The 26,712-nt window shown below is 35.6% G+C and overlaps 1 protein-coding gene across 3 annotated transcripts in view; it reads right to left on the bottom strand.

Moving 5' to 3' along the window:
* Positions 1-1,273: 1,273 nt before the first annotated feature.
* NRIP1 (nuclear receptor interacting protein 1) overlaps positions 1,274-26,712 on the bottom strand; it is a 97,464-nt gene continuing 72,025 nt past the window's right edge. For all 3 annotated transcript variants that reach the window (XM_042998909.1, XM_042998911.1, XM_042998910.1), the window contains one exon: positions 1,274-7,789. In XM_042998909.1, the coding sequence (XP_042854843.1) occupies positions 3,975-7,442 (3,468 nt within the window). In that variant the 5' untranslated portion in view covers positions 7,443-7,789 and the 3' untranslated portion in view covers positions 1,274-3,974. The remainder of the gene's footprint in view (positions 7,790-26,712) is intronic.

Genomic DNA, 26,712 nt, shown 5'->3' with positions numbered 1-26,712 from the left:
ATATATATATATATGGATGCATGTGTACACACATATACATTCATTTTTGGAATGTGACTGAAGACCATTTTAATTTTAAAATAAACATAACACTCATTGAAAACTGGATAAAAAACCTTCTAATAAAATCTTAATTTAAAACAAATATTCATCAAGTCTTTATTTTTTAACATTGTACAAATTCGTTCTCCCTTTTAAAATCTACAGTGCTCATTCAGTTATACACCAAATAACAGAATTGAGGACAGGTAGGCTGACTATCTTTTTGAGAGATGCTTTAATTGTTCTGCTTCTAGATACACTAGGTTGCTGGCCACCTTCTTCTTCGCCGCACCCCTCCCCCCACCCCCCACCCCCGCCTTAATTTTTCTGAGAAGGGCAAAGCATCCTTGAAGACTTGCTATTTTCATAACCAGAGACTTTTATATTTATGGAAAACCTAAACACCAGAGAAAGCCCACAAAATAACAGTCATTTCAAACCAAAGACAATGCATTTTTTCTCATTTATTCAAATTCACTGCAGGAAGTAAACACTAAAAGATTAAAAAACAAAACAAAAAATTCACACTGCAGTATGTACAGTTTCATGACATCACGTGAAGAAATTAAATTTCTAATAAAAATGACAAATTATATTACTAAGCAGATTGCATCAAAATTGGTTGTGTAAACCCCAGAATTCATATCATGAATGGTAATGTGCCTGTATTCCAGTATACTGGAACACTCTTGGTATAATGTTACATTTCCAATGGGATTAAAAAATTCATGAAAGTAGTTGTCTGAACTCTTTATGTTGAAAAGTGGTTGACTTGATTTTAAAAAGTTTTAAGACCCTTGGATTCAAAGCACATTCTTTCACAAAGCTTAAACCACAGAAGTCATGTCCGGAAATGGAATACTGTCCTGTTGGGACGGACATCTGATCTGACTTGTTAAGACATTTTGCCAAATGCACAGACGCACAGGGTCCCCCATGCACTTTTCATGCAGCAGGTAATCACAACTTAAATAAAGGGTTTATTCTATACATTTGTCCAGACTTGCAACTGTATACACACATGCACAATTTTTAAGCCTGTCTGATTATATTTACACTTATACATGGAATATACAGAAACCAAAGAGATTAAAAGGCTTTTCTGTTGCATTAGAACAATACAAAATATGTATTTTTCATTAAGGAAATCACTATTTACATCACCTTTAAAAACTGATTTTAACATCTTCATGTAACAAGTCAATATATATATATATACATATTATATATATATATATATATATATATATATAAAATATATATTCTCACCAGTTTACTCTTCTGTAAGATGTACCAGAGAATAAACAGGTAATGCTACCTTACTGATGCCAATGAGAGCTGTAGTACCCTTTCACAAATGACTTCATTAAGAAGAAATTGTCTAGATATCTAAAATAGTCCTTGAAAACGTGTGTATGTGCATCCTTGTATCTACATATGCATAAACAAATGGATATGGATGTATGCCCTTTCTCACCACTCTTCTTTAAAATCACCCTAAACTCAAATTGGGGACATTCTCCAGTACATCAGAACATCATTCTTGTGGTCATGTTTACCTACGTATTATATACCCTCATCCCTTTAACTGTTAATAATGATAACAAAACCAACCAACCAAAGAAACAAACAAAAATGTAGCAATGCTGGCCCTTGATGTCCTTTTCCTTGACCTAAATTTCACTCCTTTGTAAAAGCCTCTTTTCCCCTAATCAAAAGGGAATACCAACAATTTTTCTAACCTACCTCTAAGGCTCCAGACTTTTCATAATGGCAGGAAAAAAATGACTTGCTTAAAAGCTCATTTATATTGTCACAAGATTGTCACAGAGTAAATATGGGATGGAGAATATATTCACTGGCCAGTGGAATTTCCATTTCAGAATAAGCATATGCCTTCATCTCTCCATGATGTAGCATAATATTCACTCTTGACGACTGTTTTATAATATATCCAGTACCTATTTACAAATCATTTTGAGAAAAAATAATCACTTAGGGTTTTGGATCATATTAGGAAATAACGCCCATTTTTAATATAAAAATCTTAGAAACAACTTCAAGTAGAACAACTTCAAATAGATATCCTTCTAATTAATAGTTGATTATGTAACGATTTTTTGATAGGTCAGTTGCAAACCTGGTTCACTTTTAAAAACAAAAATATCTAGTGAATGAATGGTGGACTGTAAAAACTGCACTTAAACATATGGATTCGTTTCAAGATCAAAACCCCATGTGGCTCAATAGTAAGTTCTTCCAAGATAACACCCGTGTTTACTTTTAATTACTATTTTAAAATAATAGATCCAATGGAGTGGTTGTGTACAACTCCTGTCACGCCATGCCTTTTCTACTTTTCTGTTAGTCAATCTGAGTTTAGTGCCATTCGTGGGTTTGAAGTAAGTATTTTCACCTTTGTCAGCAACGTTCTTAGGACAATGATTTTAATAGAAATTAAGGATGTATTCAGGAGAAGTGTCCAAACCATCCTGGAATCACCTGAGTTTGGTAAGTGGCCCTGTTATTCCATCCCTAAGGCTAATTAAGTAGATGTTACTCATTAGAACACATAAATAATCACAGATTTTCCTGAGATGTTGAGCCAGATATGAAAGTTGTCCCCTCCACCCAATTTTTTTTTGTCATAAAAAGTATTCTGAACCCGATTTCCAAAGACATAACGGTTATATATGAACTACAATATTGCAAATTTTGGGTTGATGTATAACTGTACTGGGGAAAATATAGGCATCAAATAGGGTTTTTTTTTTTTTTTTTGGTTTTTTGTTTTTTTTACAATCCTGTGTTCTGAGAAAAGTCATAAGCAATGGTTCTCAAACTTCAACATGCAGAAGAAACATCTGGGGAGTGTGTTAAGATGCAGATGGGAGATTCCCAGGTCCACTTAGCACAGATTGCTGTTCTGTAGATCTGAGATGCCGTCTAGGAATCTGCATTTTAAAACAAGTGCTCCAGATGATTCGAATGCAGGTGGTCTGAGTCCAGCTTTTAAGAAACCCTGGTCATAAGACTCACAGGTACCACAGAAATGGTGAGAAGTAAGTTTTACAAGAGATGGTGAAAATTGTCCAAAGAAAAGCCATTTTGCTTCTGTTAAAAACAACTTCTTAAATATTCAACTATTCAGGAAACCACCTGAAGATAAATGTTAACTTCCTAATTCTGTAAAAGGAGGAATATTAATTTAGTAAAGTAGTTAAAATACAAAAATGGAAATCTGCCTTTTTTTTTGTTTTTAAGGATCTATCAAACTTCCATCAGTTGTAATCAATTTTTACTAAGTAGTACAAGGTTTAAAGAATTAGGTATTGAAAAGGACTGGGGTGGGGTAGACACATTGGGAACCACAAAACCCCTTCCAAGAGTTAAAAATAATTTTTTTTTAGCAAAAGTGAAAAATGTAAGCATATTTTTTCTATTTTATTTTTGAATCGGATAATGAGAAGTGAATTAGGTTTTTTTATTCAATAATTAACATTTAAAGAGTTATTTAACAATTTGGACTTAAAAACACATGTGTTATGTAGACTGACTTCTGCAAAGCAAAATAAAGTACCCTAATAAAGGCAGTAAAATGCATTAATCCACTATGGATGGAGATTTACATTTTCATTTATGCCTATTATTTGTGATTATAAAAGAATTTCATTCATAGGCTACTCACAGTTGTTGTCTGATGCATACAGAGTGTTAAACAACCAATTGCTAGTTCAGTAGTTTCCTCATGGCATCTAACGTAAAGCAAAAAGTAGTATGCATATTTAAACATCACCAGTAACCAATACTTTTCAAAATGAAAAAAGTTTCAATTATACCATGCTTTTCTCAAATCATGCTCTTATTTATACAGATCTCAAGTTCACACTAATTAGTTTTAAAAAGATCCAAAGCTGGATGGCAGGTACATTTTATTCTGATTCTTTTTTTATTGTTAGCACGTTTCCCAGAAGTCCATAAACTTCTCCATTTGCGCTGTGTGGGCGAGAGGCATTACTTCCCATATGGCTATTGTAAGGGCTTCTGAGATTAAAGAAAGAAGCTTTAGTTTCTGCAGCAGGAAGTAACTCTTCTTTGATTGTAACCTGTGAGACGCTTTCAGCAGATGAGGGCTCCCTCCAAATGTCCTTGTCCTGTGTTTCTCGACTGGTAACAGAACTGCCTCCCTTCTGAAGCATGTAATACAGTATTGGGTTAGTTTTGGTCAGTCTGGGACAGTCTTTTTCATACTCATTCTTATCTGCATCTGTGATAACCCACTTAATGGGTCCCTTCTCACTGGTCATGGAACACCCAGTCGAAAGCCCAGATTCTGGTCTAGACCCTGCACAGCCCATGTGCTCGGGAAAAGAAGGGCTCATGGGAGTTTTTACTCCCCCTGGGTATGGAAATGTCCTGCTATCCATGCAACTGCTCGGCTGAGGGGAGCTGTACATCAGTCCATTTAAAGAAGAAATGCTGAATTCAGGCTTGCTGTTGGTCACAGTATTTTTGTGTCCTTTCTTTTTACTCTCGACAACAGAGTTACTCCTGTGCTGGGACAAATCTCTTACACAGTTTTCTGAGAGAAGCAGCTGTTTCAGAACATTGAAGCTTTTGCTCTCTCTGGCCCAACTCCTATGTTCACCATCGCTGGCTGAACCATGGCTGGCAGGATATTTAAATTCAAGATCACTTTTGTTAAATTTCAGCTCTTGCTGGTTAAGCAAGGACCCATACAACACTTCTGAAGCACTGTGACTGTTTGCAGCATCGACTATATTATTTTTCATCTTTTTAAACGGATTTTCTAAAGGCTCCGTGTAAAGCTTCCTTTTCTTAGGAACCATGCAAAGATTCTTTGATTCTAGAAGTGTCAGTTCACTATTTCTGTGACTATTGTCCAGATCATCTGCCAGGTAACTCTCTTGGTTCTGTCTTAGCAATCGACTTAACAGACCATTCTTTGAGAAAGAAAAATCCTGAGGTGAAACGGGCTCCGATTTAAAGTCCTCGGGCACTGGTAAGGCAGCTGTGCTTCTCTGCACGGGAGGAGCCATACCTAAGAACGGGGCACCCTTGGCGTCGTGGCTCAAGTGCACATTTGTATTATGAATATGTAAGTCATCGCAAGGCTCAGATTTTATTTTTACCATCAGTATTTGTTCATTTAAAGCTCTATCTGTGTGTTCCTGAGTGCTTTCATCTCTTAAAGGAATTTTCTCTTTCTTTTCACTCTTCCCTTTGTTGGGGTTTCCCAGGAGCAACTGGAGGACAGTGCGCCTTTCAAGCAGATTTTCTATTTCAGAACCAGAAAGTCCTGATTCGGGACCTGTTGCTGGACTGCTAAATGCCTTATTTTCTTCAACCGCATTTGTTTTATTTGAGAGCAGAGGACTATTTAATCTGTCAACCATGCCTACAGGTTTATCTGTGTTTACACTTAGCAGCTGCTTACTAGGTCTCTGCTCGTCTCCTGCTGCGGAAGACTGCATTCCACACTGAGCTAAATTTTGTAACAGTTTACTGGCACTGAAAGTTGCAGAGTTTTGTGCACCTTCATTTTGGACTGGTTTCTCTCCTTGCGATTCTTTGCTTTTCGTAAGGTCCATCAAGTGGTTAGATGCAGTATTTGCTGGCTTTTCAGGTTGAGAGCTGCAGGCATATGGTGGGGAGTTCCATTTGATGACCAGAGAGTGTTGGGAAAGGTTGATGGGAGACTCTGCTTTTGAGGATCCCAGTAATGGAGGAGTGCTCACTGGGGTAGTCCTGTTTGTACTGGGGCTTTCTATTACAGAAGTCCTCGTGTAATTCTGTGAACCGAACTTCGTCACATCACTGTGTACTTCCTGAGGACTGCTGTTTCTTTCGACGCTTTCTTCATTCTTATGGCCAAGGAGCAATTGAAGAAGTGTTACTTTCTGGTGCGAATTTAGCTTGGAATTCTTTGAGGTATCTTGATCTTCTTTGAGATCGACACTGGGGACTTTGGGATCCCAAGTGTTTAGCAAGGACTGAGTTAAATTATCTAGAGAAACAGGCTGGTCGGGTTCTGGTTTCTCAATTCGATGTTTGCAGGACAAGTCTATGGGAACACAGTTGGAATAAGAGCTTTCATCGCCACTGCTATCATCTGTAAAACTAGGATTGTTATCTGAGTACTCATCAATGGTTGTAGGTGTACTGCTATCCTCAAAAATGCTTCCTCTCTCACTATGATTATGTCCGTTCATTGGCTTTGGTATGGTCTGGCTTTTAAGAAGATGTAAAAGCAAACTATTACTAGCAGCTTGTTTTATACTGTTTCTTTCCAGGGAGTTCTTATAGCCTGCATTTTTGGGGGAAGAGGGAACACCCACTGGATTCTGAAACGTGGCATTCTTGCTAGCCATTAGTTTGCTTGATGATGTTCTTGCCTGACCATTGAGATGGCTTGACATTCCTTTTGAGAGCTGGAAACTGCCAACATCCTTCTGGCCATTTTCCTGCAATCTGGCCATCGCAGCAAGTCTCTCACTCGCCGCCTGACTGGCGTTTTGTGTTTTTAAAGCATGTTCTCGAGAATACTGCTGCAAATGGGCTTCACTCGAAAGGAGTAATGCTAACTGGCTGCAAGCAACACTAGGTTTGGGGGAAGTGGCAGGACTAGCCCTTTTTTCCACCATGCTTGCAACCGCCTGCAATCTTGCAGCGCACGACAAGGGTTCGCTCATGACCTTTGTCCCACTTTGTCCAACACGATGCGGTGACTCTGGGAACCGATCTCTGATGAGGTTCTTAGTTACGTCAGGAAGACTGGTATCAGGCTTTTGATCTTTAGCTTTACTTTTCTTCAACAAAGTTTTTAAGTGACTTGACGCAACACCGTAGCACCTTAAATCTTTTTCCACTTTTAAGGAGTCATGACTGAGGGCATATCCTTGCTCCTTGAGGCTCTGCCTAATTTGTTGCGACAGAGCAACGGTCTGCAGCCTAGAGCTGAATGACTGAAGCAAAGAGGCCAGTAATGTGCTATCTTGTTTGCCTTTAGGCACATTGTCAACCATGCCAGCTAGCAAAGCTTCCTTCTTTACGTTTAAATTTACGATGGAATCAGACAGCCTCTTCCGCTTCGCTGCGTTCCAGTCCTCAGAAGACTGCAAGAGCCTGGCTTTTTTGAGATGCAACATGCCAGATCCCTGATGTGAATGTGTATTGAGAACGGGCCCATTACTTTGACAGGTGGGAAATGCACTGCCAGAAATGTTAAAGTTCTGATCGTCTTCATTATGCCCAGCAGACTTTTTGTCAACGGCAGTCCCTGATCCCTCTGCTGCCTGATGCATTAGTAATCCTTCTAGGTAAGTTAAAACAATAGAATCCTGGTGCACATCAGAGCCAAGCTCTTCTCCATGAGTCATGTTCAATAGAAGTGTTCACAAGGGCTTGGTTTCTAGTCACGCTGAAGAATGGTTTTCTGTGGGGGAGTGAGATGTAACTTTAATAAGTGGGCGTCAGTTTATCACCTTCCATGGTAATTAGACAGAGATGCACTGTTTCACTCCAACCAGGATTTCTTTTGGCAATGACAAGAAAAAAAGCAGGCAAACTCCAAAGCAGTAGGACCACAGAGCAGATCAACTCCTAAGCAAGAAGAAGCAGAAGAATTCCTTAATACGTAGGTCTACAGAAGCAAGCAGACAGACTCCTTAGTGAATGCACTGCTCCTTCTTCATCTTGCTTCCAATTAAATGCAAATATCAGTGCTCTAAAAAATAAATAAATACATAAAAAAGTTAGGAAGGGACAGAGCTAGAATTATGCTATGATACCTATAAGCAAAACAATCAAGTATGTGTAAGTTTCTGCATATATGTGTGTGTGTACATAAACATAATACACATACATATGTATGAATTACAGTCACTTCTTTAGTAATATATTTTGCCATTCCTATTAGATCGGAAATCTCCACTGGAAAGCCTATAAATTAATCCATATTGTTAAAATGATCAAATCATTTAGAGAAAGCACTTAGGTGTTACAGGACTGTCTTCCGAAGAGCACAAAGTTTCTGAATTTTCATGAGCACTTTTCTGCAAAGTAATATGAAGCTAAGTCTCTTTTATAGTAAGGGAGCCAGAATTTGCTCTCTGACGTGCCTGGGAGCTTATGAAGGAACAAAAGCAGCAGTCCAGGAGAAAACAAGAAAAGAGACAAACATGACATGAACCCCTCTGATAAGCTGGATGTGGAGGTGAGGACTGAAGAGAGATGCACTTCTGACATCATCCTTGAAACATCACACATTCCACAAGTGATCTGTAGATCTTCTGTTTTCAAAGAAATGGAAGCACTAACAAATACAAGTATTTTGTGGGCCTATGCAAACTATGACAGTCTTAGTCATATTCATAAACATTTAAGTGTAATCACAAACTTATTCACCCGTAATTTTTACCATGACTTATTAAAAACAGAAGAGATGGATTCTCTAGATGCTCATCAAGTGTATCCGAGGTTTAATGTTTGTTTTGAAATCTCTACTCGTTTGCTTTATGTAGAAATTTTAATGTGAGGTCCATTCTGAGCACAGGCAGAACATAGGTTGTGGGTGAACCTGTAACTCCCAAGTTCCTAGGATGTTCCTAATATAAAGTACTTTTCTCCCCACGCATGCTATCTCTTTTTGTGTGGCTTTGCTATTACTGAGTATAAATAAATTAAAATACTGTATGTGATTTGACACAATTTTGTAAGATTTTAAAATAAAAATCATTAATTTAGAAAAACGTGTTAAGGTACTTGTACCTACTTTTAGTTTAGAAAATGTGGTTACTCTAAGATGTATAAGTATAACTATGTGTATACAATAGGCTATCACAGCATCCTGTTGAAAAATGGGCAGGAAATGAATTTAGAATAGATTTGAAGGGAAGATAATTGACTTCTTCCAGAAAATTCTAAGTCAACGTGGTTGTTTTTCATTAATTTCTTTGGAAAGAAATTCTACAAACAGCACCATTACATGAAACGGTGAGGAAAGAACTTCTTAGAGAAACCTGCTTTTTAATAAGATGACTCTGTAAATGAAAGATTGTATTTCCTATGACACTGCTTCAGGCGGCACTCAGCCACAACACCTACCATCATTCTAGCAAAAAATGAAATGCTGAAGAAATTAGGAACTCTGAGACTACTTAAGGCCTGAATTCACTCAGACTCTGCTATTAAAAACTCTTCAGGGAATCCAGTGAGCCAAATCTCTTCAGAAAACTTCCTTTTCTTTCCTTTCAATAACTGAAGCAGGAGAAATCGTTACATTTTATTAATATTTAAGTCAATTTATAAATAACAAAGCAAGAACGAAGAGATAATAAAAAACAAATCCATTATAATTTTAAATAAGAATTTACACATAGCCAACCCATTCTTAATTCCGTATCTTCCTGGTTTTGAAAGACAACATATCCATATGGGCAACTGACAGCTTGTTAACTGTCATGCATGAACTTGGAAATATCTTGTAAACATCAATTCCAGATTGCAAATACATGTCTAAGAGGCGGGCGTTATCACTTCTGGGTCTGCTCTCTGTACCTGTATAAATCAAAATGTGTTACTTTGGAAAACTTCGGTAGCTCATAATTATGCTGAAGAGAGGACAGACATCTTCCTTGTTCCATAAACTGCAAAATATGTATTTTATTTTTAGATTTTCTAATGCCAATTACAACGATTAATCAATGGATTATCTCATTTCCACGTCATCTATTTTCTTCTAATCTCTTTTCTTACATACCAGCCTTCAATAACTGTCCACTTATGAACCATTTCAAATAAATTTTGGTGTGCCAACATGATAAGAGAAGAAAGAGTACTGCCATGCATCCTTTGTGCAAAACAGGGCAGTTGAGGTTCTTGTCACGAAATACTGAGTGATGAAGTCCTTCTTATTGAATAGCTGAGTAGACGGAAGTAGCCTATTTCTTTTTTGTCTTTAGAAATATTCTGCTATGGGAACAATGTGAGGTGACAGATGTATTAACTAACTTTACTATGATAATCATTTTGCAATATATGTGCATATCAAATCATCATGTTGTACACCTTAAACCTTCACAATGTTACATGTCAATTATGTTTCAATAAACCTGGGAAAATGAGAACCATACTGTTGAACTATATTGTTCACTCATCAATTCTTGAGTCTGAGAAAATTCATTTAGGATTTTGTCCTCTGAAGACAACAGTCCGTGATGTTGCCTGTGCACTCAATGTCACCATCATCATTCATGTCTAGAGTACAACTATCATTCTCTTTGCAGCCATCCTCTGATTCATCTAATTGAAGCATCTTCCTATGCCAACTTTCTTCTCTTTCACATTATAGATGGGAAGGAAAAATACTGAATTCTCTATTGTGTTTCCTAAAAACTTAAAACAGAAGAAGAAGACTACAAAGACAGTGTCTCCAGACTTTTCTTCTGAAACATTCATGAGAAATGATACAGAATTAATGGGCTATGCAATAAGGAAACTGAAGATGATACAGGGATGACTTATTTCATTATTGCATCATCCTTCTAGGCACTTCTATTATTTTCCCTTGGCTTATTATTTAGTCTTTATTTGGCACAACTGGAAATAATGAATCAATTCTCAAGATCAGAAAATGGAAAAATATACATAGATATAGGAAAATTAAGATCACTAAAGTTCCAATAATGTATCTTTGATTTATAAAAGGTTCTATTAGACATATATAGTAATAGCAATATAACACTGTTCTTTCCTATTAAAAATACATTCATTAAAACTTTAAGAACAAATAAAAGTCATATAATCCTTGCTACTACTTAGAAATATTAAAAAAAAAAAAACTTCAAAATCTAAAACCAGATTTGTGGTGCCTGGGTGGCTCAGTGGGTTAAGCATCTGACTCTTGATTTCAGCTCAGGTAATAATCTCATGGTTTGTGGGTTCGAGTCCCATGATAGGCTCTGCGCTGACACTGTGGAGCCTGCTGATTCTATCTCCCTCTCTCTCTCTCTGCCCCTCCCTGCTTACTATTTCTTTCTCTCAAAAAAATAAATAAAACATTAAAAAAAAAAAAACAACTAAAAAACTAACATTACATGTTTCAAAGAATGCTGCCTGAGAGTATATCAAGGATTAATGTATTTCATGGCAATTTAATAAAATTCATGTAAAACTACTTCACAATGTTAAAATTATAAACTGAATCTTCCTTTTATTAATTTAAAATTGTTTGTAAGAATAAAAACCTTTTAAATTTCATAAAATTGACTTTTCACTGCTCTTACTAGCCTACAGTTAAAAAAAAATTGCTAGATTTAAAAAAACAATAAAATCAAACTAAACTGTGAAAGAATTCCATGGAATCTTGACCATATGCACAGATTTGGAGAAAGATCCAAGCTTCAACACACAGACTAGTTTATTTAAATATCTAGTAAAATGCTTGAATTCAGAGAGTATTTTTTAAAAGCTACATTTTTAAGTACCTGAAAAATATGAAATTATGTTGAAGTCTAACTTTTTTTATTTAGAGTTTTAATCAATAAGATAGTTGTAAATAATTTGCACATTAACCATTCCCAAATGGGTATCATATTGATCTTTGAGGAAGTTAAACTAATTTCATTGAAATGTGTTTTGTACTTTCTATTTGGAAATGGCTTATTAAGCAAAGGGAAAATCTGAATTTTTAACCACTTTTGAAAATGGCAAAATAAAATTTTATTTGGATAAATGAAGGATGAATCTAATAGAATTCTTATATGTGGGACTACTTTTGGTTGACAACACATAAATAATGAGAAAGGTCTTCCTCCAGCTGTTTTTAAGGAAAGGATACAGTATCTTACTTGTCATTAAACTCTCCATTAAAAACACATTTCAATGACTAAACATCCATGAAGTTACTTTGTATGGTGGTTAAATTATGTCTAGTGAACACTTCATGACTTCCAATTGTTTCTGTGAAATCTCTTCTAATTTATTTTGCATTAGCAAGTAATACCAGTTTGCTGAATTTAAAGGTATTTCTCCAATGCCACTTTAATAAGCATTTCAATTTTTGGCTCTGGTTCCTCAAAATGTAAAATTAACTGAAAGTCTACTTATCCGTGACATTCAAGAATAACTCCTATTGGATAACGTTACCAAAATTCCACTGTAGATTATTTTAGGGATGCTTTTTATACAAAAGGCTAAGAAAAATATTAAGATGTTTCACTAAGGATTAGAAGAAAAATATCGAAGTTTTAAGAAGATTCCAAAGTCCTAATTATTGAACCTTTTATTAATACAAACTGAGGTAAATAATTCAGAAAATTCTTGGTGTTCTCTAAGGTGAGGCCTTGAAAAAAAGTTTTAAAAGTTGAAAGGAAACAAAATCCAAGAAAAATTTATCAGGAGGATGTAACACCAAACATTTTATCCAAATGTGTAAGATTAGGCTTTCCAAACGAGTGGCCTATGAAAAGTTCTAATACATAGCACTCAACACTTAATTTCACAGAACAAGAAAGAAAAAGTAACATTTCAGATAAGGGTTCTGGAGCTTCTTTAAAAAGTCAAGATTACAGTGAATCCCCTATTATAAACTGAAAGTTATTTTTTAACCAAGTCAACAAAACTGTAACTGAAAAAGGAAATACTACCAATACCGATACCACAGAAATGAAAATGATCATAAGAGGTTACTATGAACAACTATACTCCCAACAAACTTGACAACCTATAAGAAATGGAAATATTCCTAGAAACATACAACTTCCAAAGACTGAATCAGGAAAAAAATAGAAAATCTGAATAGACCAATTACTAGTACGGCAATCAAATTAGTGCTAAAATATCTCCCAAAGAAGAAAAGCCCAGGACCAGAATTTCACGGAACATTTGAAAAATTAACACCAATCCTTATCAAACCCTTGCAAAAAGTCAAAGATGAGGGAACACTGCCAAACTCATTTTATGAGGTCAGCATTACCCTGATACCAAAACCAGAAAAAGGTCACTGCCAGACAAACAAACAAAAAAAGACTACAATGATGAATTATATATGATGAGTGTAGATACAAAAATTTTCAGTAAGATACTAGTAAACCAAATTCGGCAGCATATTAAAAGAATCATTCACCTTGATCAAATGGGATTAATCCCAGAGATGCATGGGTGGTTCAACACCAGCAAATCAATCAATGTGATACATCACATTAATGGAATGAAATTATCATGACCATCTCACTGGATGCAGAAAAAGCATTTGACAAAATTCAACATCTACTCGTTAAAAATAGGCATAGAAGAAACATCTCAACATAGTAAAGGCCATTATATGACAAACCCACAGCTAACAGCACACTCAATGGTGAAAAGTTAAAAGTTTTTGCTTTGAGATCAGGAGCAAGGCAAGGATGTCCAATCTCACCACTCCTATTAAAATGGTATTAGTCCTAGGTAGAGCAATTAGGCAAGAAAAAGAAATAAAAGGTGTCAGAATTAGAAAGGAAGAAGTAAAAACTTTCTCTATTTATAATGATTTTATACATAGAAAACCCTAAAGATTCAACCAAGCAAAAAACTGTTAGATGTAATCAATAAGTTCAGTAAAAATTGCAAGATACAAAATTAACCGACAAAAATCAGCAGCATTTCTATACACTAGCAATGAATTTTCTGAAAAAGAAATCGATCCTATTTATAATAGCGTCACAAACAAAATAGTTAGAAATAAATTTAACTAAGGAAGTGAATGATCTCTCCTCTGAAAACTACAAGACACTCATGAAAGAAAAGGAAGAAGACACAAATAAATGAAAAGGTATCCTGTGTTCACGGACTGGAACAATTAATACTGCTAAAATGTCAACGCTACCAAAAGCCGTCAACTTAATGCCATTCCTATCAAGATTCCAATGGAATTTTTTCATAGAAGAATGAAAAACACTCTTAAAATTTATATGAAACCACAAAAGATACCAAATAGTAAAATATATATACATATATATATGTGTATATATATATATATATACACATATATATATATACATATGTATATATATACATACACACATATATATATATCTCCTAGGAAAGTAGAATAAAGCAGGAGGCATCACACTTTTTGATTTCAACCTATACTATAAAGCTACACTCATCAAAATAGCTTGTATTAGCATAAAAACAAACAGGCCAATGGGACAGAAGAACCCCAAAATAAACTGAAGCATATACGATCAACTAATATTTTGACAACGGAGCCAAAAATACTGAATGGAGAAAAGACAGCCTTTTCAATTAATGGTATGGGGATAACTGGATAACATGTAAAAGAATAAACCTGGACTCATATATTTTACTACTCCCCAAAATTAACTCAAAATGTATTAGACTTAAATATATGATCTGAAATCATGAAATTCCTCGAAGAAAACATAGGAATAAAGCTCCCTGATGTGGGTCTTGGTAATGAGTTTTGGGATACAACACCTAGCAATAAAATAAAGCACAAACAATAAAATAAAAAATAAGTATACTACATCAAACTAAAAAGCTTCTGCACAGCAAAATAAATCATTGACAGAGTGAAAAGACAACTGATGGAATGGGAAAAGATATTTACAAGCCATATATCTGATAAGGGTTAATAACCAAAAAATATAAAGAACTCATACAACTTAATAGCAAAAACGGCAAATAAATCATTTTTAAAAAGGGCAAAGGACCTGAAGTGACATTTCTCCACAGAAGATATACAGAGAGCCAACAGGTATGTGAAAATATGCTCAGTATCAGTAGTCATTAGGGAAATGCAAATTAAAATTACAATGGGCTATCACCTCATGCCTGTTAGAATGACCACCATCAAAGGACAAGACATAGCAAATGCTAATGTGGATGCAGAGAAAAAAAGTCCTTGTGCACTTTTGGTGGGATTTAAACTGGTACAGCCACTATGGAAAACAGTATGGAGGATCCTCAAAAATTAAAAATAGACCAATCATACGATTTGGCAATTGTACTGCTGAGAATATATCCAAAGCCAATGAAAATACTAATTTGAAAATATATCTGCATCCCCTTATTCCTAGCAGTATTATTAACAAAAGCCAAGACATGGAAATAAGCTAAGTGTCCATGGATGGATGAATGAACAAAGTAGCTGTGAAATACACACACACACACACACACACACACACACACACACACACACAAATACACATGACGGCATATCATTCAGCCATTAAAAAACAAGGAAATTTTACCATTTGTGACAACATAGATGGCCTTTGAGGCATTATGTGCCTCATATGTGCCTAAGTGAAATAATAAGTCAGACAGAGAAAGGCAGATACCATATACGGTATCACTTATATGGAAAATCCAAAACAAAAACAAAACAAAACAGCAAACTCAAAGAGATCACACTTACCGCTTATCATTACCAGAGGCAGAGAGTTGGGGGGAGGGGAGATGGGAGGAAGGTGGTCAAAAGATACAGACTTCCTGTTCTAAGATAAATAAGTCCTTGAGATGTAACACACAGCATGATGACTAGAGCTAGCACTGCTGTATGATATATAGGAAAGTTGTTAAGAGAGTAAATCCTAAGAGTTCTCATAATGAGTTTTTTTTTTCCTTTTTTTAAAAATTGTATTTATATGAGAAGATGGAAGTCAGCTAAATGTATGGTAGTATTCATTTCACAATATGTGAAAATCAAGTCACTGTGCTGTAAAATTACAGTGACATATATCAACTACTTCTCAAGCTGGAAAAACAAAAGAATTCTAAGTATTTGTAAACATTTGAAAAATGGAGTTATTGTGTCTAAAAAAATTATAAATATCATTTGCTATTCTTTTGATTATCATAACTATTGTTTTATTCCACTTTACAATTGTCTTACATATAGGGGCATCTGGGTGTCTCAGTCGGTTAAAGCGCCCAACTTCGGCTCAGGTCAGTATCTCACTCGCGTTGGTGAATTTGAGCACTGCGTCGGGCTCTGTACTGACCGCTCGGAGCCTGGAGCCTGCTTTGAGTTCTGTGTCTCCCTCTCTCTCTGCCCCTCCCTTGATCACACTCTGTCTCTCTCTCTCTCAAAAATAAACATTAAAAAAAATTAAAAAATAAATAAATAAAACTGTCTTATATATAAATGGAAACTAGTTATTAAATTTAGATTTAGTTTCAGTAACTCAGTCTAAAAGACTGATCACCACCACAACAGAAGCAGAATAAATGACAGAAAAGGGAAAAAAGAAAAGTTGGTTTTTGAAAAAAATTTAAGGAAAAAAAACCACATTCAATTGTTGTCATTTCAAGCAGGGAATAATAAGGACATGATAAGAAAGGACAACTGAAATTTATTAGAATGCATTTCTAATCTATTGAGAAAAAAGGAATAGATATTAATGTCCTTTGATATAATTTGAATTCTGAGACAGTAACTTTCTTTGTAGTATTATCTTTGTGCAAAGACGGATGTGTGGTTGTACAATTTGATGGGTGCCACGAAAATAAACTTATCTGAAAACATTTTGCTCAACTTAGGGCCTCAACATTGTAGAACAGAAGAGCTTCTTGCTGTCTCCCAGGGGTTCTCAATTTAAATAGTAAATAGTCTTCAAAGGTTGGTAACAGAAGCCACTGACACTGTGTGAGTAAAACAGCGGCCCAGATTGCTCTCCATTGCAACCTGAGGGACTTAACATATTTTTGCCCAAGGCCAAATTTGCTCCTAACTTCGAGGTCCATCAGCTTTAACTTGCTGTCAGCTGCTTCCATAGGAGTAAAATTGTGTCATTCACATTCTCTATTAAATGAGACTCACCAGGACATGCCAATGTTTGCCTGACTCAAGTGTTCAATATAAAGACATGTGTATGTGAGGACCTCTTCAACCCTAAAATTTTATTTCTATGACTCCAAGTAATTTATCAAACTGTAGCTGATAAAAAGGACAAGCATGTTAACCAGAAAGTTGATAATGCTATCATAAAGTTGTGGAAACAGTCCTGACCAATATGTGTCATAGTCTTTTCAGTGAATTCTGGGGGAAGGAAATGATTTTGTAATAGCTATACAACCTCCCCATCCAATCGCCCCAAATTATTTATCTTCATTACTTTCTTTAAGGGGGCCACAGAATTTCAAACAGATGTTTACTTCAAAGCTAAAAATGAGCTTGTATCCAAACTGGAGCTTTTGCTGATCTCACAATGACTACATACTGAATAAAATGCAATAATAAAGATTCAGGATCCTTGGTGGCAGATAAAAGCATATGAGAGAGAGGACAATTATTGTCCTGGTGACAGAAACAAATATCTCCTATAACTGATATAGCAAAAGAAAGAGCTTCATTGTTCTGAATTATGAGAAGGCTTATGTTTATGAAGCAAATTCAATAAAAGCCACTATTTCACTCTACCTTTACAATTCATTAAAAAAATTAATCTTAAATCAAAATTAAGATTTGAAGCAAAAAAAAGGCCCATGAATCACAGGAGCTAGAGAAAGAGCTTAACTGCCAAACAATTTCTATTCCAAAAATGTAATATTTTCCTGGATACTATGTTGCATTTTCTTGAAAACACGGAAAACTAGAATATCATTAATGAAAATTAATTCTAACTACAACTGTTAAAAATCCAGAAGATAAACATTATATGATAAATACATAATTATTTATTTAGCATTAATATTAATGTCTCTCACTGCCTCCTACTATTCTTGAATAAAAAACAGCTTCTTTGAAGAAACACAAAACAATCACTAACAAATTATTTTGGTAACACATAAAAGTGAAAAAAAAAGGGGGGTTTAAGTATAAAACAAACAGAGAGCATAGGTTCTCCTAACCTTTTTCAATAGCTGTTCAAAATAACTGGTTCTTTCTATCAGTTTTCAAAAGCATATTTTCCAAACTCTATCAAAATATAAAATATAATGGAAAATGGTGCTTTCTTCTGGAATTGAGTGTTTATAGTGTTTATAGTATAGTTTATAAACATACATACATACATACATACATACATACATACTGGGACATTCTTTGAGATTGGAGTATAAATTCTATTAAATTCAACTATGGTCTCCCCATCCCTAAAATAGATCTGACATACAGATACAAGCACAAGGTCAAGGTCACAGATCAGTAAGAAAGATTACCAACAGAACGGATATAACAGCTGGCAACTGATCAAAGCTCCTGGAGTTTTTAGTACACTTACCAGATAGTCTGCATTTACTCATAGGGTACACTCTGTTTTAAAAATGTTTCCCATCTTTGAAGACAAGATCTTCATGTACCTTTTGTTATAAAGCATATTCTGCTAAAATGTTGCACTGATCACAGAACAAGAGAAGAAACTTGTGTATGTGTAATTCAGAATCATAAGTTTTTATGTGTGTGTATGTATATGTATGCTTTCATATTAATTTGCTACTACTGATCTTTGCAATGTGACAATTTGAAATTAATTTCAGTTGCAGGTTCCTGAATCATCCCATGTTCCCCCACACCTCCATGTCTTTGTACCAGCTGAAATGGAAATTAATTGCGTATTCCTCAATATCTTGGGCCACTTCCTCCCAAATACACAGATTTAATGGCTAAAAATTGGTTCAACCAGGAAAATTTTATAATATAACCATAGCTTTCCATGACAGTTTCTAAATTATACATAGAAGAAGAAAGTTTTGTCATCAACAACAGCAACAAAAGTGATTCTTAATGAAATTATATTATTGAACAGGGCAATTATCTAACAAAACCATGCTTTTGTTTTAGCTGTTCAAATAAGATATTGAATTGATTTTAAATTATATTTATGAACCAAAAATTATGTGATAAATGTTCTTACTGAAAGTGTTCTGGTGAAGAAATCATCATTTTTAAGGATACATCATGCTGTTGGGGTAAATTTATAATAGAAAAGCCTTCCTTGTTAAATCAAATATCACCTGCTACGGCTTTATATAATTTGCCAATCAAGATATATGTACATGCAAATGTTCTCAATGACCAGATTTTCATTTTGCAAATTATTTTGAGAATTAAATAGGTTTAAATGAAAGTACGAGAATTGTACTATATTAGGAAGACTGGGGTTTCTAGGTAACAAAGTAAAAAGAAAGAAATATGTATCAAATTAAATACCACAAAAAGTGGACCATCCTTTACCAGGAGAAAAAAACTGTGGGTATAGAAAAATTACTAGTAGTGGACGCTAATTTGTATATCAAAAGTTGATCAGAAAATCTATTGACAATTTATTTTATTTTAAAACTAACAGAATTCCTTATAAAATACACTATTAAAGTCTATTTGCAGGAATCGCTTTTTAATCAATTCATCAGTTAATCAATTAACATTCTCCTTTGTGTGCTGCCTGGTAAAAGTGTTACTTTGCTTTGAATGGTCCATGAACTCTGACTTGCTTTTCCAGAAATGGAAAACATCATGACATCATTCTTGCTTATACTGGTCCAGAATACAAAGCTTTCCAGATTGAAGGTTTTAGTCAGCTTGAGGCAGAGAAACATCACTACAGACACAATCCCTGGGAAGACAGACATAATGACGATATCTGTAAAGAGAAGAAGTCAATAAACCTGACAGGGTCCCACCCCAGGGGATTAATAAACAAAAACAAGAACATGTACAACGTACCTGGAGAATTTCTATGTCTTTAAATATTTAAAGGGTAACATTAAAATACGTTCTTCAACTAGGAAGATAAAGCTACTGGCATACCATCCATCATTAGGCTATTCATTTTAAGTGGTTTCATTTTTATTGAAGAAATTGCCACCCATACTTTCCTCTGACCTCTCTTTTGCTCATCCGTACACGTAAACAAATGTTTGTAGGAATAATCTCAGTAACTATATAGGCAGTAGCTGCCAATTTGAGCCCCAGCATTGCTGCTGTCCAAGTCTCTGGTGTGTTCAGTCCACGCAGCAGGGACAGCCTGCATGTGGCTCTTGCCAGGGCACCTGACAGTCAGACACAGACATAGACCCAGGTGGGGGTGGGGGTAGTAAGGATGCTTTAGCAGAGGCTCCTAAGAGCTGGCAAAGAAACAAGAAGAGCAGCAGTAACATAAGTCAGGGCTTTTCTGACCTCACTCACTGGACAGAAACATTTCAGAACAACTTTCACTTGAGCAATTAAGATCATTAAAAATAACCACTACTGTCTTCCATTAGCATTACTTAATAAAAAATAATTACACACTCTGGCTTTATGAGACCCTCAATCTATCATATACATCTTTTTTTTTTTTTTTGATAGAATAGCATTTATGTGGAATGGCATATATATACCAAATCCATCACTTCTATGCTTAGTAGTTTGTTCAATTCTAACATCAATTATTGAAATCCTTATATAAATATTTCCTACTGTTTATATTTTGCTTTGTTGTTTTGGTCCTTATTGTGCTTTTGATGACAGCATTTCTATAAAATGAATAATTTGTTTTACATTTAAATTCTTGTCATTACACTTGAAAAAGACATAAGAGTGGGAGCAATAATGTACAAAAAGTAAAGAACATTCTGCTCAGTGCCCTTTCCCCAACACAGTCCCTATAATCATTATTTGGTGAAATATATCAGACTGAAAAATGCATCATCATATAATGCATTTCTCAATCATAAAATAAGCCCCAACTGCCTACAACCAAGCTAAAGGATTAAGGCATGTCTTTTATCCTGTAAGCCTCAGCTGAGGACTCACCCCTTCCTTGGACACCTTCCCTCACCTCCACAGGCTGACGATAGTTTTCATCTCAGGAGCTCCACAGTACTCAGTAGATCTTCCAATCATCTCATCATAATGTTGTATTTTGGTTTGTTTATGCCTGGCCCTCAAAGAGAGGGTAAGTTCCTGATAGGCAAGGACTATGTCTTCATCATCCTTACATCTCAGTACCCTGCAGAGGTAGCATTCCCAATGGAACATGCAAAAAAGTCAACCTCTTAGAGACTGAGTCTGTAAAATGAGGGGTAAGCTACCATAAATTCTAAGGTATCTTAAGACTTCACATGATATGATAAAGCTATTTATAATGTTTAGTTTCAAATTCAATTTATCTCTTTTTTGTGCCCCCCACCCTGAATATAAACTAACAAAAAAATCATAAAATTAAAGAGCAATAAAATATTTTTCTCTGTTTGGAAGACAGTGTGACTAGCATTCTGTTAGAAAAACACAACATTTAGGGGCGCCTGGGTGGCTCAGTTGGTTAAATGTCCGACTTCGGCTCAGGTCATGATCTTGCGGTTTGTGAGTTCGAGCCCCGCGTCGGGCTCTGTGCTGACAGCTTGGAGCCTGGAGCCTGGAGCCTGCTTCAGATTCTGTGTCTCCCTCTCTCTCTCTGCCCCTCCCCTGCTCACGCTCTGTCTCTGTCTCTCAATAATAAATAAATGTTAAAAAAAATTTTTTTTTAAAAGACAAACACAACATTTAAACATTTTAGAGATACATATATATCTAGAAGATTTTAGTTTTCATAAGATCATTTTCAACATCTGTTGACATAAAAAAAAATGATCATAGTCATTGAATTTCCTTTAATTAGTGTCTTCCCAGTCAAGGTTTATAAGAACTAATATGCCCACAGACTATATCTAGAATGGATAAATGTTTCAGAATACTGGTATCATACAACTTATCATTTTTCTTTCTCAAACTACTCATCCTTTGGAAAACTGAATCAAATCTATTTAACATTAAAACATTACTTTGTTAAATTTTCATATGATGGGCACGTGTTAAACAATGAAGTTAATACATTGAAAGATTTATTCCCCCAAACTAGACAAATCAAATTCATCCTAAAAAATAGTTATGGTAAAATGGGGAAAGAAAAGCTTTATGAAATAACTTTGTACTGTATCGACCACAATTGAGAAACTGTTTCCCTATACTCATTTTAAAAACCAATCACTGCAGCATATATCACCATATAGTAAAGAACTTGAACCCTTTAAATTATGTGATAAAGATTAAATCAAATTGGTGAAAACTATTCTCAGGATAATCTTTTTCATGTGAACTTAAAATGCTTTAAGTGTGAGCTTTCACTGTGTCTGGCTAAATAAAAACAATATCCTACTGTTTTTGAAGTGACTCAATGAGAGTATGTAAACATAATCAAATAGTTGTTTAAGGACTTGAACATGAAAAACTAAAAACCAAGTCAATAAAAACAAATATTATCCAAGCAGGTCTTGAACACTGATGGAAGAAGAGTCAGTGTGTCATTGTTATGCCTTTTCTTTCTTTTTTTAAGTGTTTATTTATTTGTTTTGAGAGAGAAAGGGATAGAGAGTGAGGAGAAGGGGGGCAGAGAAAGGGGGGGGGGGGAGAGAATCCCAAGCAGCTCTGCAATGTCAGCACAGAGTCCCATGCGAGGCTTGAATTCACAAACCATGAGATCGTGAGCTGAGCCAAAACCAAGAGTCGGATGCTTAAGCAACTGAGGCAGTCAGGTGTCCCTGCTCTGCCTTTTCTACCCTTCACCCTACCTGCAATGTTTCTGTTAGTGGCAATATAAAATTATGACATTCGCTCCTCTGAGCCATGCTGAAGGGGTAAGCTTTAGGTCTCTTCTTGCCACATGGCATGGTATCAAATCGAAATAATGTTTCCCGGGTCTGAGGAAGCGAAGAAGTCATGTAGGTCTAAAAAAATATCTAACTTTGATGTAGGTGGGTAACATTTTGAAAATCTGAGTTTTCTAAAATGTACAAGTAAGTACTCTTTAATTAAAAACAAAACAAATCAAAAACTATTTAGTCATTTCTTTTAAAGATACTGAACTTTCTCATCAAATTTCCTTGACATTTATTATAATTTTTTTTTCCTGACACTTTATTCACCTAGACCAATCACTTCTTTTTAAAGGTAAAGTGACAAACATCATAGGAAAACAAATTTATAGAACTTGTATAAAATTGGCAGAGGAGCAAATGGTTAGAAAGAGAAAGCTATTTTCTTACGATGATTCTACCATCGGCCATCATTCTCCTAACAGTATGTCTTGCAAATTGCTTCTATAAACACAACTGGATCATAGAATTTAAAGTTTAAAAGAGAGGCGAAAGGTCATCTGCCTAACCAATCGTTCCCACAGAATGCTTAAACCCCTTTATAACCTATTTGCTAACTCTGATTGTCTATTTTTTTTTTTTGTTCTTTTGTTTTTGTTTTTTTCCTGAAGACCTCTAGTGACCATGGATTGTCATCTAACACAGTATCTTTTGGAATCAGAGAGCTCTGGGTTCAATTTCTAACTCTTCCAACTGTTCTTACCAAATAGTTGGTAAACTGTTTGACCTTGAGCAAGTTAAGTTAACTACTCTTGAAAGTTTTATATACAAATGTATAAAAACCAATACCTTTGTCACAGAGCCTCTGTGAGAGATAAATGTGACAATGTTCATATAGTGCTTAGCACAGTGCCTGGGTACAAAGCAGGCACTCAATAAAGGTTATCCATTATTTAGAGAACTCCTTCCACATTTGCACAACTGCACTCCCATAAAATTCTTCCTTGCACTGGGCTATAATCTATCTCCTTTTAGTCTGATGGCCGGTCTTTTAGAGGCCTCAGAAAACCAGGCCAATCCTTCAATTATCCTTCAAACACTAGAAGATAGCTGCCATATTCCACTGACTAAGTCTATCACCTTGTTAAGGTCTAGATAAGATAGTTAAATTCCATTGTTGACAGGGGGCTAACAAAGGGCAAACAAGAGAAGATGAATGTTCCAGGGCTCCAGTCTGTGGTGGGTGCTGCAAAGATGCAATTCTTCACAAATTCCTGACTGGCCAAAGCAGTGTATTGCCACAAACTATTGACTCCTACAGAGTTTACTGTAACTACAAAGGCCCTGCTTTTCCCCCAGTACTCTAAACCATACCTCCTCCTTAAATGAAATACCAAGATGTATTTTCTTTGTTTTTCCTCATGGGGTTGGTTGGTTAATATTATATTATCCTCATTCACATTTTAACAAAAAAGGTACTAAAGCTAAGAGTAATTGAATGATTGTTTAAACTGCAAATTAAGTAGCTTATCCAAACCCAAGCCAGGTCTTCTCAGTTCTAGCCTTGCCTAGTAGTATGTTAAACTGCCACAGAGTATAGAACAAAAGTGAATTTGGAAACATCTGGTAAGACAAATGCTCTTATAGCACTCTTAGAACTTTGGGTTTTTTTTTCCACTTCAAAATCTTATCTCGGTTATCCTAAGTCTCTTTGTTTTTATTAGAAAGACCACCAAGCACAGTGGTTCAGAGAACAGTCTGTGGATTCCTGACTCTGTAATTCATCAGTAAGTGACTTTGGTCAGTTACCTATCCACCCTGGGGCTCAGTACCTTTAGCTGTAAAATAGAAATCATAGTGTCTACCTCCTGAAGTTATTGCCTTAAATGAAATATGTATGTAAAACATTTAGTAGAACATCTGGCATTTTCTAAGCACTCGATTAATGTTAACTATTCTACTAGCCATGGCCATAGCAACAGACTTTCGTAAAAAGAAAAAAAAATATTCATTTGCTGGTCACTACACACAAAGCTTCTTGAGAATTGGGGCTGTCTTTTGCGTTTATAATCTTGGACCTGATAGATTAGAGGCACGCAAAATTATCTGTTGAATGCTTTAACATAATACTCCAAATATCCCAGAAAAAAAACAAAACAAACAAACAAACAAAAAAAACCACCACAACTTTGTATCCATAAAATATGTTAAATACCTAGCTAATTAATTCTTTACTTTTATAATTTTATAAGACATGTTCCCATAAACCGAAGAGTAATTTTAGGTACAAAAGATGCCTATCATTTCTTTCTTTCTGAGACCTTTTTTCTTAAAGAATCTGTTCCCAGTCCACTAGCCACAGGGAAGTGTGGGAACGTCAGGAATCCAACTACATGGCATCAATTCCTTTCTTCTTCTGGGATCTAAAATTCAAGGAGATGGAAAACCTTCACTTTGGGTTGCTTTAATGAGGCCACAATATAGAGATTAGAATACCAAGGACTTAGTATGTTGAAAGGAAAGAATGAAGTAGGCACATTCAGAGAAGCAAAGACGAGGAAAGCAAAAGGAAGAGAGAAGAGACACAAGCTGCTGAATGGTTTTCCAGTTTCAATGAGGGGCAATGCACTCGTCACTAGGTTCCTGTGGAGCCTCTGGCATGTCTCTATAATGAATGAATGCCCCGTGCTTGAGCGCTGTTCAGTGGCCTTCTGTGCAATCACAGCATCCTTAAGATATTATAGTAATACTACAGGACACAAACTTCACCTTTGTATCTACAGTCTTAAAGACCTCTGCAAATATTAATACTTGCCCTTACTTTTCCTACCGTGCCTCTGCTTCGTGTATGGTCTTGGAGAAACATGGATCTCCAATTTTCAAATGGGGAGATTTAATGACACAAAGAGGTAAATAAGTTGTCCAAGGTCATACTTAAAGTTTGTAGGGGCAGAGCTGATAAGAGAATTTCAAATTTCTTATTCCCATGAGCTTGAACTAACCAATAAACCAGCTGCCTCCCTTGACGGAACTAAAGTATGCCAATTATCCAAACTGTGTAGGAAACATTGACCAAAACAGGGGTTAATTGGACATTGGTTGTTTTAATTCCATAATCAGCTCTTTCCCTGAGCTACCCTGGGAGTGAATAACGTATCTTTTGCAGGAATGGGAAGGAGGCCAGCACAGGCCATCTGGCTGAACATGTCCTTTCGTCAAGTTATCCCTGCAGCTGTGTGAAACTTACTGATGTTGAAGAACTTTACAGTTTAATTTGCTTTATCATTTTCCCTCTACTCTATTAAATCTAAAAGTAGATAAATCTTTATTTTCCTATTAGCCAAGCAACTTAACTGACTTTGAAGTTACTGAATTTACATGAACATATATATTATGTGTGTGTGTGTGTGGGGGGGGGGGTTTGAAGGGGATTGAACTTTTCTGATGTTAAAAATGATTTCTCATACTCAAAATGAGAGCAATTCGTTTAAACCATTGGCACTAGAAAAGAAATAAAGACTCATTGTTCTTTTCACATGAAAAGTAAAACAGAATATTGGTCTTCCTCTCAATCAAGAAAAGAAGGAACCATGAAAGAGCACAGGTGGCCTATTTCCTTGTCCATGCTCCTGAGTTCTTCTACTTTGTAATTTTGCACAAAGTCCACAAATCTGGACTTCTGAATTCAAGAGCAGTCCCTAAGATCTTAGAGTCAGACTCAGATCCTTTGAGTGGGTTCAGATCATGACTCTAGCACCACAAGCCTAAGGCAACAGTCAAGAGTTGCTCCAGCTCTTAAGCGTGTATTTTCCCCCTCACATTCCTTCTTTCTTGCTGAATCCTTCCACCCTTCCTCTGCTCTCAAGGTGTTTACTCTTCTTTTTTAATTCTCCAGTCTTAAATTAATCCTGCCTGTTTTACTCATGAATACTGCTGGTATTCAGAACTAGAAAGGGTCCTGGTATTGATGGGAAAGCCATATTCTCTATGCTGGGAATTGTCTCTAAGAGTGGGAGAGGGCGGGTTATTAATACTTAATAATGCAGGTATTAATGTCTAACTGTGGTTCAGACCAGTGTTGCCCAACCCCTA

The sequence above is a fragment of the Panthera tigris genome, chromosome C2 (assembly GCF_018350195.1).
Source record: "Panthera tigris isolate Pti1 chromosome C2, P.tigris_Pti1_mat1.1, whole genome shotgun sequence".
Taxonomy (NCBI): Eukaryota; Metazoa; Chordata; class Mammalia; order Carnivora; family Felidae; genus Panthera; species Panthera tigris.
Note: the sequence above shows the minus strand (reverse complement) of the source record. Positions and strands in the feature narration are given on the sequence as shown.